The sequence below is a fragment of the Microtus pennsylvanicus genome, chromosome 5, assembly GCF_037038515.1.
Source record: "Microtus pennsylvanicus isolate mMicPen1 chromosome 5, mMicPen1.hap1, whole genome shotgun sequence".
NCBI classification, from domain to species: Eukaryota; Metazoa; Chordata; class Mammalia; order Rodentia; family Cricetidae; genus Microtus; species Microtus pennsylvanicus.
In genome coordinates this window covers 33555567-33569820 of record NC_134583.1, presented here as the reverse complement: position 1 = coordinate 33569820, position 14254 = coordinate 33555567, and the positions used below count along the sequence as shown (strand labels likewise).

General features: G+C 37.0%; 1 protein-coding gene across 3 annotated transcripts in view; it reads right to left on the bottom strand.

Moving 5' to 3' along the window:
* Pkia (cAMP-dependent protein kinase inhibitor alpha) overlaps positions 1-14254 on the bottom strand; it is a 99088-nt gene that overhangs the window by 35168 nt on the left and 49666 nt on the right. For 2 of the 3 annotated variants that reach the window (XM_075971465.1, XM_075971466.1), the window contains exon 2: positions 6840-6952. The exons of the other annotated variant lie outside the window; for it this stretch is intronic. In XM_075971465.1, coding sequence (XP_075827580.1) covers positions 6931-6952 — 22 coding nt within the window. In that variant the 3' untranslated portion in view covers positions 6840-6930. The remainder of the gene's footprint in view (positions 1-6839; positions 6953-14254) is intronic. 3 annotated transcript variants of the gene reach the window in all.

Genomic DNA, 14254 nt, shown 5'->3' with positions numbered 1-14254 from the left:
ATACCTTTCTGGCTGCAGACTCGAAAGCTATTAGGTGGTGAATTAGCTAAGTATCCTATGTTTCTTATTCTCTCAAAATGGGGACAACACAAGACTCGCCAAAGACTGTAGAGTATTGACAGAGCAGCCTTATTACAAAGATTGGTGTTTTAAGTCATTCAGTAGAAATGCAGACATTGTTAAAGAAAATCATTAATGACAAAATATATTTTGGATTATTTATAAAACTTAAGAATGAATTGTGAATTTCTATTAAATAAAAAGATAACATTTTTACTAATATTTTTTAGTTATTTACTTTTTTAATACAGTGACTTCTTCTTAACTTTTTTAAAGATTCATTTATTATGTATACAGTGTTCAGCCTGCATGCATGCCCGAATGCCAGAATAAGAGTGCCAGGCTTTATTACAGATGGTTGTTAGCCATTATGTGGTCGCTGGGAATTGAACTCAGGACCTCATATAGAGCAGCCAGTATCTTAGCCATCTCTCCAGCCCCAAATTATTTACTTTTTAAATTTCATTTTACATTCCAACCAAGGTTCTCCCTCCACCCCTCCTTCCATTACCCCTTGCTGATGTAGGATTTCCCTCTATATGCTATGAATATGCTTTTATTGACATTGGATAAAAAGAAGCTGCTTTGGCCTATAGCAGGGCAATATTTAGCCAGGCTGAAAGAGATACAGAGTGAGAGTGGGTAGAGTCAGAGAGATGCCCTGTAGCTGCTGAAAGAGAAAGACACCAGAATGCCAGAACCTTACTGGTAGGCCACAACCTCACAGTGATACACAGATTAATAGAAATTGGTTAATTCAAGATATAAGAGTTAGCCAGTAATATGCCAAAGCCATTGGTCAAGCTGTGTTGTAATTAATATAGTTTCTGTGTGATTATTTGGTTCTGGGCAGCCGGGAAATGAAAGAGCAGTCTTTGAGTACACCTTGTCTCCTTTCAGCCCACCCCCAACCACTCCTCCCAAAGGCTAAGGTCTCCCATGGGAAGTCAACTAAGCCTGGCACCATAAATTGAGTCAGGACCACGCTCCGCCTCCTGCATTAAGGTTGAACATGTCATCTCACCATAGGGGATGGGGTCCAGAAAGCTAGCTCATGCATCAGGGATAGAACCTGCTCTCATTGGCAGGGGCCCCTCAGATAGATCAAGTTGCATAAATGTCTTCTATATGCAGAGGGCCTAATTTAGTCCTGTGGAGGCTCCATGACTGTCAGTCTAAAGTTGATGCATTCCCACAAGCTTGGTTCGGCTGTCTCTGTAGATTTCCCCATCAAGATCTTGACCTCCCTGCTCAGATATTCCCGATTCCCTCTCTTCAGTTGGATTCCTGGGGCTTGACCTAGAGCTTGGTTGTGGGTCTCTGCATCTGGTTCCATCAGTTACTGGATGAAGGATCTATGATGACAGCTGGAGTATTCACCAATCTGATTACAAAGGAAGGCCAGTTCAGGCACTCTCTCCACTATTGCTAGGAATCTTTGTTAAGGTCATCCTAAAAGGATAACTTTTACCAAAAAGATATCACTATGTCAAGTAAAAAATCCTGCAATTCCATGGCTCAGTAGCTTAACAATGCATGACACTAAACTAAATATTTTAAATGTGGTTAGGTTTACTAAGAGATTGAATTTTGCTGAATTTATATTCAAATTAACATATACTTATAATATCTATACATTAGCAATGTAGCCCATATATACATATGCACATATTTATTATGTACTCTCTCTCTCTCACACACACAAACACACAGCGAGGCTACAATTTCAGACATTATGGAGGACATTTCCATTACAGAAACTCTGAGCAGAACTCACCTTCACCTTTAAACAACTTTTTTCATATTTATTCCTGTACTATGAGAAAGTCTATTGTTATTAGGGAAGTCAAACTGTTATTATAAAAGAAGAATTGATATTATCAAAAGGGCTGAAAATAAAATCAAGATATAAAGTGTTATCATGCTTTTACAAAGAAATTATAAGGAAAGAGACTGAAAATCATTTCCAATTGTTGGAAAGCAAACTTATTTTGGAATAAGGTTGCACAAAGATGTGCAAGACATTATTCAGAAAAAAAAACCTGATTGAAAATTATGTGTAAAGATAGATCCAGTTTCTGATGGAAATGTTATCTGTAATAGAGGAGGGTTTATCAACCTTTATCATATTTAGTACAATTTAAATACAAATAATTGACAGATCTTTTGTGGAGCTGCTAATTATGAGATTTACAAGAAAGATTAAGTGGCCAAGAATAGCCTAGATCTTCCTAAAGGGCTTTAATGTGGCAGGATTTTAGCTTACTACATACACACGTATAGCTCTATATTAAGCATTATGTGATGTGGCACTTGAGGGCAGTGAAATAAACACATTGAACAGAGTAGAGAGTCCAGAAACTGACTGTAACTTATATGGAATCAGCTAAGTCACAGAGAATTCTTTACAGCTTTGAGGCTGTAGAGAGAAGCATGATAAAGAGCCTGTGCTGTTCTTGCAGATGGCCAGATTTGAGTCCCAATTCCTGTCAGCAGACTCAGAACCACCTACGACTTCAGATTCAGGATATCCAACACCTTCTACTGGCCTCAACAGGCATGACATTCATAAACCCACTTGCACACATACAAACACAATTAAAACAAACTTAAACGTTACTAGAATGTGAATGAATTGGTCTTGAAATGTTTGATGATTCATAAAAATGCATCGAACGTGAATTACATGGCCAGGAGCCATCCCTGATGGTTGGCAGGTCCCAACAGAAAATGTAAGTAGTTGATGAGGGAGTCAGCTAAGCCATGATGGTTGGGAGAGTCTTGCAGCCTGACTGACTGGCAGCCAGAGTGCTTCTTTATTTATAAAGAATTTAGTAAGCAGGGATACATTCATGTTGTTCCAAGCGTAGATTATATCATTTTTGTTTTTGGACCTGTGTTTCACTTCCTTTGGCTCATCTTTTAGTCATTATTAATAAACTATGACAGAACAGAGTTATCATTTCCAATCATTTTCCCTCAAGTTTTGACATCATTGATACAAAGTTATCTTTCATGATCATTTTTACTCATCAACCCCATAACCCAATTTTAAGAATCAAGAGGTGTATGACAAGCTCCTCTCAGGCTAAGTGCTTTTGTGGCTATAATAATATTGGACCAAAATAAACTTCATGCTGTGCCGGGCATACAGCCATGTCCCAAGCAGCGCATTATTAACTCTTAATGGTCAGAGTGCCCAAGAAATATTCTCAGATCAAAGTTGTTGCAGTTATTATTCAAATTCTGGCATAATACAATATTTATATTTTATACCGTTATAAAATAAGTTTCATCCTTCTAGATCATTCTTTGCCCATCAGTATAAGTCTCTATGTAGCACAGAGGTAATTTTAGCTAATCTAACTTCGTTGCTGTATGTGCCATGGATTGCCTGGGTGTATAGTTGAAAGAGACTTGTAATCTGAACCGTGGTCGACTCCTCAAGCCCACCAAATCTTGTTGACCTTTTAAAGTTTACTTTATTTTGATTATCTTGCTCTTGAGTAAGTACAAGGGCAGATGTTTCAAAAATGTCTCAAAGGAGTGTGTCACAACCTCCAAGGCATAAGGAAGACCATCAAGTAGATAAGGATATCTCTCTAAAGCAGGGGGAATAGTATACTCAGGACTATCCTGGGGAAACTTAGAAATAGCATTCCGGAAAGAAGGCATAAATGATTCATAAGAAATTTTCCATCAATCTAGAATTTCCAAATTGTATAAATTTTAAAGTCTCCCAAGTATGCAACAGATGGGGATGAAAACCAAAGGGGGCATGGTGGCCATCATGTGGCTCAGCTTTGCTGGATCTTTGTCAAATGCCTGTGCTGGCTTTATGATTTCTGCCATTCCCATCAGATATGGTTGTGCAATCATATTACATAGATTACTGTCTTGAAAAAAAATCTATATATCATAATATCAGAAAAGAGCATTTTAATGTAAAAAGTTACAATCTGAAAAGAACAATTTGGCTTCATTAACCTTAAGAGTGGCTATTTATCTCCACACACCATTTTCCTACTCAAGACTGGCCTGGGTAAAGCTATTGTATCATAGGTTATTAATTTACCTATATTTGAAAACAATAAGAGGTAAATGAATAAAATAAAAATCTAAATATCAGTAGAAGATATTCCTGCTGCTCCAATATGGTAACATGAGAGCTCTGTCTTTGAAGAGGTACCTTAGGTTAGATAAGGTTGTAATGGCAAGGCATAATCTACCCTGAGTAGCTTTCAAGGGAGGATATTCCCATAAAAGAGTCAAAGCCACAGACATCTACGGGACACAGAAACAGCTCTCAGATTGCTTTGTTTCTAGAACTATACTATGAAAAAAAATCCTTTTATTTAAGTTAAAACGTTTGTAAAGTTGGTTGAAGCAATACTAGTCAAGTATTGCAATTTGAAAGTATCACCTAGTTAGAGAAACCCTGAATGAAACTACAGAGGAGAAGACTACACACACATACACACACACACACACCCACACCCACACACACACACACCACATGCTTACAAGGGGATATTGACATAAATAATCATTAAGTCTTTTAAAAATAATTATCAACATGATGATAAACATGTGCTCATCTCTACACAAGAAAATACTATAATAGTAGTAGAAAAACAAAAATGTATGACTTTGAAATATAATATTGACTTAATAAGTAAAGAATATTATTTAAATATAATGGTAATTCTATAAAACTAAAAATATCACCCATAAAGTAAAAATAATTCATGGATGTTTATATAAAACAAGAACAGCATTATTTCCATGGTGTTGGAAGAAGCTTAAAGCAATGTCATACATTTAAGGTAAATCTTGTGGTCTTAGTCCTAGTTTTTCACTTTGGAGAAGTTTATATTCTTCTTACATTTCAAAAATTACATTTCCAAAATTAAATATTATACAAGACTGTTACAAAAAAATCTCTTTACGCCTTAATTCCTGGAGATAACCATTTCTGCTCCAAAGACCACACACATCCACTTACAAATCTAAGTTTATAGAACTTTCTACACTGAAATTCTTCCATAGGAGGGTCTTAGTTTCATGATGAAACATTATACTTTTCAACATGTATCAACTTAAAGTGGCATGATTCATTTGGCTATTCAGGAAATTTTAAAACATCAGAGAAGTACAACTTCTGTTACCAAGAGAATATAAGAAAGAAAACTGTGGAAATGTGTGGGAGGTATACTTGAGATTGCTTACAAATGCATACTGAGCACAACCCCAGCAGTTAATGCCCGAGCTAGCGAATCAGACATACTATTAGTATACATTTGAGCACCACCCAGCTGTCAAGGAATAAACTCCAGGGGAATATATTTCCACACATTTTGGAATGAGTTTTAGTATGCTCTTTTAGACCATTCATGTTTTAGTTTTTTTGTTAGCTGTAACCTATGAAATTTACATTTCTTTCATTGATTAAGCAGGGTTTTTTTTCCCACTCTCTCCTGGGACCACAGAAGATAACAACAGCCTACATAAACATCATGGCTGCTGAACTATGGCTGTTCTAGCCACCGAAAAGAATGTAAAGCAGAATTTAGCTGATGGTTATTTTAAAATTATCCTTAAGAGGACCATTATAAAACGCTTTAAAAAGTAAGTTTCTTAAAGTAACATGGCTTAGGAGGTTATTACAGGAATATTCTGCTCATATTTCAGTCATCTGGTGTAAGTCTATGTGGATGCTATGTTTACATGAACAGGATGTTATGTGACATTATTATAAACTTAATCTGAAACTGAGATAAACTATCAATTACATCAGTTATGTAGATTAAAGCTTTTATATCACAGCTAATTCTACAACAGACCTTGGCAAACATGGAGTCTGGGCTTCTTGTACAATTTGACTTAGTATCATGAGGATTAATCTATTTATTCAGTAGATTTGCTCTGCATATTCCATGTTTCAGTTACAGTGATGGGTCCTAAGACTTCAGAAGCCAACCCACAATGCACCAACAGGGCGGACACCTTTTATTCCTTCTAAGTTGTTTCGTTCACTCGTTAAGCTATCTCATTCATCATGTGTCTTTGTTTGGAACGCAGACTAGAGGTTATGTATGAAGCTAAATTCTGAGTACTTAATTGCACATGAGAAAACTAGCCCTTGATTTTGGAAGTCACTGTTTCTTTTTTTTTTTTTTGTCTCATAAAATATGAAGGCTCTCTACCTTAAATTTCCATGTCAAATTGTAAGTGAAAAAGAAAATTGTGAATAAGATTCTGACAAATGTAACTACACAAAACCACAGTCTTTCTTTGACATGTCCAATTCTCCCCTCTTCCAACTCCACTTCGCAACAAAACTAAGCGTGGATGGGCCCAGGGAAGAACCAACTCAATTTGCTTATGCGGCCAACTGAAATTATTCCTCACTTGATGTTCTCGGGGCCCCTAATTTTGATAAACAACTGAAGTGTCATGGAAACAACACATGAAAAAGATTTGTCTTCAGAGACAAGATGCAGTGGGCTAATCTACTAGGCTGCACTTGCAGCCTCCTGAGACTGAAGTCCTGAGATTACTAAGTGCACATAGTAACAATGGGCTAAAAATAGAAAAAGTACCATGCTGTTATTGCATTTGCTTCCCTCCAAGGAACTCTCTGGTAAACACTGCCACCTCCAAGGGAATTAATTTAAAGCAAACTCCTCTTAGCTAGACTCTCATCTTTTTCAACGTGCTATTGAGAAACCTGTATACTCAGGATGATTGAATCTGTGATTTTCCTTTGCCGTCCCTACCTGATTGGAAACCTTCTTGTCTTTAATTCATTTACTGCTTTTCCTTAAAGATAATCTTCAGATTTCTACCAGAAATTGCTTCTTGGGACCATCAGACTTTGATATTCAGGAAGCTGAAAGGAAGATGTTAGGTGAAATATTAATAATCTGTACCTATAGTAGATTCCACTGTCTCACCATTTTAACTAAATACCCCCCATATCTTCTAATTTATAAAAAAGGTTATAATTTCAAGTAAATACACTATAATAAGAACATAGGTTACAGTTTGAGACTTCAAGCCAAACAAACAAAATGAGGACAAAGATTCTAGTTTTCTAATTATTTTTTAAGTTTTATTTTATTTATTTCCATCTTCCTCTAGATTTTCTCTCAACAATCTTCATTTAGATTTTTATAAATTACTTTTACTAAATTTAATTTTTTACAAAATAAACATAAGAACCCATTGGAAGGGAATTTCACAGACACCTCTAATACTTTTCCAAGGTTTTTCACACATAAAAGTATGTGTGTGCAGGTCTAGAGAAATTTGAAATAGGATGGTAGAGACAAAATAAATCCATCAATTAGTAATCAAGGCCAGTGGATATTAGGGTGAGTAGAAACAAGTGGAACGTTAAGGTCTTGAGGTCAACATTGTAAAGTAATAATAGCAATTTCCTGATGAGTAATGGAGTGGGTTTCTTAAATTAGAGCCACACCTGTTAGCTACCATCTGCCCAGAAATTTCAAACCTCCATGAGTAGAAAACAAGTGATATTATTCTACTTTGTTCTACCCACATGTCATTCTCATGACAATTGTTATTTTGTAAATTCATGTTGGTTACAAAGAATGACGTATCTTATGCCATCCTTTGCAATACTATAATTTATGGACCTATAAGAGGCACTGGACTACTAGGCCAAAAAGAGTCTGGGATTTCTTAGTGTGAGCCCATCCAGGAGCTGAATCTGAGATGAGACATCAGATACAAACTGTCTAATGGAGGAGATTATCCAGCCAACGTAAAGAGCAGAGTAGGGAACTAGAGATAGGGCCTGGAAGAAAGCAAAGAGAGCCATGTTTCTGAATGAGTTCTGGATGAGTTATTCCTGAAGATACCTGTTAGTCCTTCAAAGGTGTTCTGAGACTCTGTAGAATACAGCTCATTGTTATCCCCATAAAAGGGTGAGAAAGCTGATATGCATATATTCCAAATCGCCTCTCTAATTGGTTTAAAACCCCATTAGGAAACATTAACTGCTAAGGTTTCTGGACTTATCTCAAAAGGCAATTACGTGTAGCATTATGATGCAATGGGTATATATCGAAAGGGCACATACTAGGAGATGTGGGAGCGACATTAATGGCATCAAAATGCCTTGGGATGGACTCTTGTGCAGAATGGATAACTTTACATCCCAAATCAATGCTTTTCTTCTGAGGTATTCCAATACTGATATCAGTAAAAATTTTCTCTTTTGAATCAAGTGTAGAATCCCAATACCCTAATGTTTTAAAAAGTTATTAGTGACAGAATCATTGTGAGGAAATTGAAATACAATTTTAATTTGATCATTCATGTTCAGTTTGCATTTGCTAACCCTCTCCCTGATATATCTGCCAGATCTTTAGTTTCAAGGTGTTTTCATAGTCAGTATTTTAATTTCTTCTATTGAGGACACAATGTAAATCCATAATTATGGCACAAATTATCGTGAAGTGCATTGAACAGCTCGAATTTTAATTCATGAATTTGCTATAAATCTGTAGAATATAAGGAAAGTTAACAGATCTTCTCGTACAATGCAGTCTTGTATAACGGGTAAATTAGGAAGGAAGAACGGGTTTCTGAAGCCAAGGAAAGCGAAATGTATGATGACAGGAGAAATAAAAATACCTGGTCCAGGGCAGAAAGGAATGCTATACATAAGGTATAATGAGTGTCCAGAAGGGTGTGAAAAGGAGCACAATGCAAAGATACCACAGGATACTGAATGACTTATTCCTATGGCACAAGAATGTTGAGATTGAATTCTCAAGACTGTACTCATCCATTGATAAAGTTTTAACTAGAACTATAAAGTTACACTAGATAAATGTTGATTTTTATATGGACTACTGTGCATCAAAGATCTGTGTGCAATTTAGAAAAACTACTGTTATTTTGAAAATTAATTTTATAGTGGAATTGTTTTAAAAATGTGGTTGCAATCTTGTACCTAGGAAAAGAACCTAATAGCACATTACTAAAAGTCAAACAAGGTCAAATTAGAAATAAAGTTATAATTGAAAATTCCCTTCATTCATCTTTCTCCCTTCCCTTCCTCCTCTTTCTTTCTTGCTTCTTTTCTCTCCCTCCAACTCTCTCTTCCTTCCCTCTTTCCTTTCTTTCTCCATTTGCTTCTGTAGCAGGGCAAACCCAAGATGGTTACAAATATTTTAGGTACCCAGGGATGACCGTATCTGCTTCTACCTTCAAAGTGCTGGGATTAGGGGCATGAGCCACAACTTCTGCTTTTATGTGATTTGTGATTCGCTGTTATTTGAATTGATAAAATGTGTGATTTCTGTCTGTTTTCTACATTTTACCATTGTCTTTTCTACCTAGAAATTTTAACAGTTATGTCTGATAGCAGTTATTGTACTTGGGCTATTTGGGGTTCACTCAGGTTCCTGAGTCTCTAGATTTATTTCTTCTGGCAATCTGCACACTTTGTTGACTATTTCTTCAAGCTTTTTGCATCTCGCTTGCTCCCTTTTCAAACTAAGAATTTGATGACACAAATAATAGCACTTTCACACTGTTCCAATGGCCTCTGAGATTATGAGACCCTGGCCTATTTTTCCTCCTTGGTTTCAGTTGTGGTCAATTATATTTTTTCCTCAAGTACGACATATTGATAATGTGTAATTAAAAAATGCATATTTAAATGTCTACCAGATAATTTATTTAGCCTACATATTATAAGTCCAACCTCACTTTACTTGGCAATCATTGTACATCCAGATTTTCATGATTTCCTGGTTGGAGGTATGATGAGTGATTTTTAATTGTATTTTGAAGAAATTCTGAGTACTGCACAATCCTGCATTCTGCTTTATCTTCTTCCCACTTTTTTGCTTTGTTTTGTTTTGTTTTTTTTTTATTCAGACATTACTCTATATTGGGTAATCGTGTCCTGGCTGACTGGGAAAGAATATAGAGATTTTTAAAGGGTTCCATTGACACCAACCCAAAGAAAGTTGAGCAATTAATCACATTAACTGTCTATATAGAAGAGAAGTTCAGCTTGCTCTTTGGTTTTGATGCCATCTCTTTAAATGTGGTGGAGCCACATGCAAACTTGTTTTGTATTCAAGTGGAAGTAAAAGTTAAAATTCTTAATAGGACTCCCAATAAAGAAGAGAGACATGAAGTATTAGCTATGCTTTTCCACAACAGTTTGTTACATTGGAGTCTACCTGTGTGGGGAGGTTCAGTCTCACATAGGATCCCACTCACAACATGTATGGGGTAATAATGTTGTGTAATTTTTAACTCGGAATATCATGCCTTGGACACAAAGCAGACAAGATGCTAAGCTTCTTGTTCGACTGTATGACTATGTGTGGTGTGTCCAGAGTTAAATGGCCACATCTGGCTCCACTTCTTTAATGCCTTTCCATCCTGCTGAATGCTGGAGAGCAGAAGGTTCGCTAGGCAGTGGACTGTACTGAAATAACCCTGATTTGGACTGTGTTGGCTGTTTAGGTAGGAGAGAGGTATCCTGGAATTCAGAATCATCTACTTAGTTGATGTCACTGAAGTAGAAGCACAGAAAATGGGGGACAGTTTTGCCTTAGTATTTTATTGGAATGGTAACAGCATTGTCAAACAGTTACAGGTGTTAACAACCCCAGCTTATATACTTTAGCTATCAGGAAGACATTTGTCTTAAGCCTTTCTTTTGTTTGTGATCAACAGATCAGAAAAACCAATATAACCCTTTCTGGGATATAGAGAAAACAATAAGAAAATATGAACAATTTAATGCCATATCACTCTGTAAGTCTCAAGGTCCTGAGTAATCTACACCTTGCAGTGTCTCTTTACTTATTTAATAAGTTTGGGATTTAGTGAGAAATACCTGGAAAATGTGGTTTCTTTGTTTGGTTCAAACCACAAATCTAGAGTTCTACTTATGTAAAGAAGTTCTGCTTTCTAGTCATAAGTTGAAGTTCAGTAATATACAATGTATTCTCTAGGAATTACTGTGCTAGATATGATTAAATGTTCTGTTGAAGCTCAAATGTAAAGATACACTAGAACAGTCTGTGTGGTTATCTTTCTGCTTAGTCAATGGATCTTTAGAAGCATCAACACTTCAATGGCAATGAGTACAATGTAATTAGTGCAGATATCTTGGTGCATCTAATTCTCTTTGCAAGGAGGAACTTGAGATTCTTGAAGAAATGGTCAATTCTACAATAGACAGACTATGACAAGAAATATAAGAGATGATGTTGGCATTTTGCAATGTAAAAAATTTAAAAAGTGATTTAAAAAATGTAACTAACTGGGTGATTGCTCAGAGGTAAAGCATTTGCCATACAAACATGAAGACCCAATTGTCAATCTCTAGAACGCATGTAAACCCAACTCAGTACATGTGTATTTTGTCTTTTAACTTTTGTCCTGAGATGCCAGGCAGAGACAGAATTTCCAGAAGCTCACTGGCCACTGAACCCATGGAACCCAGAAGTAACAAAAGATTATCTTAGACAGTGTGGAAGATAAGTTCGATTCTCAGTTTTCCTCTGACCTTTCTACATGCTCTGTGGTGTGCATATATCTAAACTCACACATGAACAAACACACACTGATGCATTTATAGCATGAGTCAATTGAATTGAAAGAGGTTACTACTGCCAAGCCTGATCAAATTAGCAAAAGAAATACAATAATTTTAGATTATAGCCAAAACTACAAAAAAACCTACCACCAGGTCTCATCTGTGTGAACAGGTGATTAAATTGATTAAATAAAAATAGTAAGTGGGAAAACACACAAATCTATAATGCTGAAGAAGTCCAAAGCTACTTAACTCTCCATATAGGAAACATAACTCCCCACTGCTTACTGTTCCATTACTCAAAGAGTGAGCACAGTGACTTACTTCCTAATGTGTTTCATAGAAAAAAAAAACAATATAACCACTATGGAGAAACTTGGCAATAACTGCTTCAGCTCAGCGATCAAAGTCATGCACCCCCAGCAGTTACACTGTGATGGCAGTATGTATCCTTGGCTTTCTGTGACAATCTTCCTTTATCTCAGCAGTCTTTCCCCTTAAAACTATAGTTTATTAGTTACTCTTCTATCATTTTAATAAAACACCATGGCCAAGGCAATTCACAGGATGAGAAATTTATTTGGGGCTAATTGTTCCAAAGGGACAAGAGCTAATCACCATCAGGGTGGGGAGCATGGCACCAGGCATTCAGGCTTGTCATGGACTAGCAGCTGAGATCTAATATCTCTGTCACAAACAGGAAGCAAAGACAGCCAACTGGAAATTGCTAGAGTCTTTTCAAACTCCAGTTTGCCCCAGGGAAAACACTTCCTCCAGCAAGGTCACACCTTTTAATCTTCTCCAAACAGACACCAAATAGGAACCAAGCAGCAAATGTCCAAGTCTTATGGAGCACATCTCAAACTGTCACGTAGAATCCCATCTTATCATAAGGAAACTACCCAACAATTTTAGGAGTGAGGTAGGATGTATAGTCTTCTACTAACTTCTGTCCTGAAATATCCAATCATCACTCTCCAAAGTTTTCAGTCTTTAAACAAGGTAAGTCTAAGAAAATGCAACAACTAAATATATATATATATAAAAAGAAAATGCAACAACTAATAGGAGACTGGGGAGCCATGAGGATGAGTGCCGCACAATGCTCTAATGGATGAAGCAACACCCACAGATGATAGCATTGACATGTGGCTGCAAACTTGTCATCTTGTTATTCTAGCAACAGCTATGTAATTTCCTACTAAGTAGATAAAAATTTACTAAATCACTTTCTTGTTGATGAAAAACATGTTTAAAATTTTGTTATGAAAATGGATTAAAGACCTCAATATCAGCCCGAAAACACTGAATCTGATAGAAGAGAAAGTGGGAAATACCCTACAACAGATGGGCACAGGTGATCGCTTCTTAGGTATAACCCCAGAAGCACAGACATTAAGGGCAACATTGAATAAATGGGACCTACTAAAACTGAGAAGCTTCTGTAAAGCAAAGGACACTGTCACTAAGACACAAAGGCAACCTACTGACTGGGAGAAGATCTTCACCAACCCCGCAACAGACAAAGGTCTGATCTCCAAAATATATAGAGAACTCAAGAAACTAGACTTTAAAATGCTAATTAACCCAATTAAAAAGTGGGGCACTGAACTGAACAGAGAATTCTCAACAGAAGAAGTTCAAATGGCCAAAACACACTTAAGGTCGTGCTCAATTTCCTTAGCAATCAGGGAAATACAAATCAAAACAACTTTGAGATATCATCTTACACCTGTCAGAATGGCTAAAGTCAAAAACACCAAGGATAGCCTTTGCTGGAGAGGCTGTGGAGGAAAGGGTACCCTCATCCATTGCTGGTGGGAATGCAATCTTGTGCAACCACTGTGGAAGTCAGTGTTTCGGTTTCTCAGGAAATTCGGAATCAACCTACCCCTGGACCCAGCAATACCACTCTTGGGAATTTACCCAAGAGATGCTCTATCACATGTCAAAAGCATTTGTTCAACTATGTTCATAGCAGTATTATTTGTAATAGTCAGAACCTGGAAACAACCTAGATGCCCTTCAATGGAAGAATGGATGAAGAAAGTATGGAATATATACACACTAGAGTACTACGCTGCGGTAAAAAACAATGACTTCTCGAATTTTGCATGCAAATGGATGGAAATAGAAAACACTATCCTGAGTGAGGTATCCCAGACCCAAAAAGATGAACATGGGATGTACTCACTCATAATTGGTTTCTAGCCATAAATAGGGGTCACGGAGTCTACAATAGGCGAATCTAAAGAAGCTAAGTAAGAAGGTGAACCCAAGGAAAAACATATAGTTATCCTCTTGGATAAGGGAAGTAGACAAAATTGCCGGGGAGAAAAGTGGGATGTTGGGGGTGGGGTGGGATGGGGGTAAGGGGAGATGGGGAGAGAAAAGGTAGAAGGGAAGGAGGGGGGACTTGGGGAAACAGGAGGATCGGGATAAAGGAAGGTTGGATAGGGGAGCACCGAACCACAATTCTTAGTTAAGGGACCCACTTTAGGGTGGACAGGAGACTTGACCCTAGAGGGGCTCCCAGGTGCCCAAGCTGAGGTCCCCAGTTAGTTCCTTGGGCAGCTGAGGATAGGGAACCTGAAA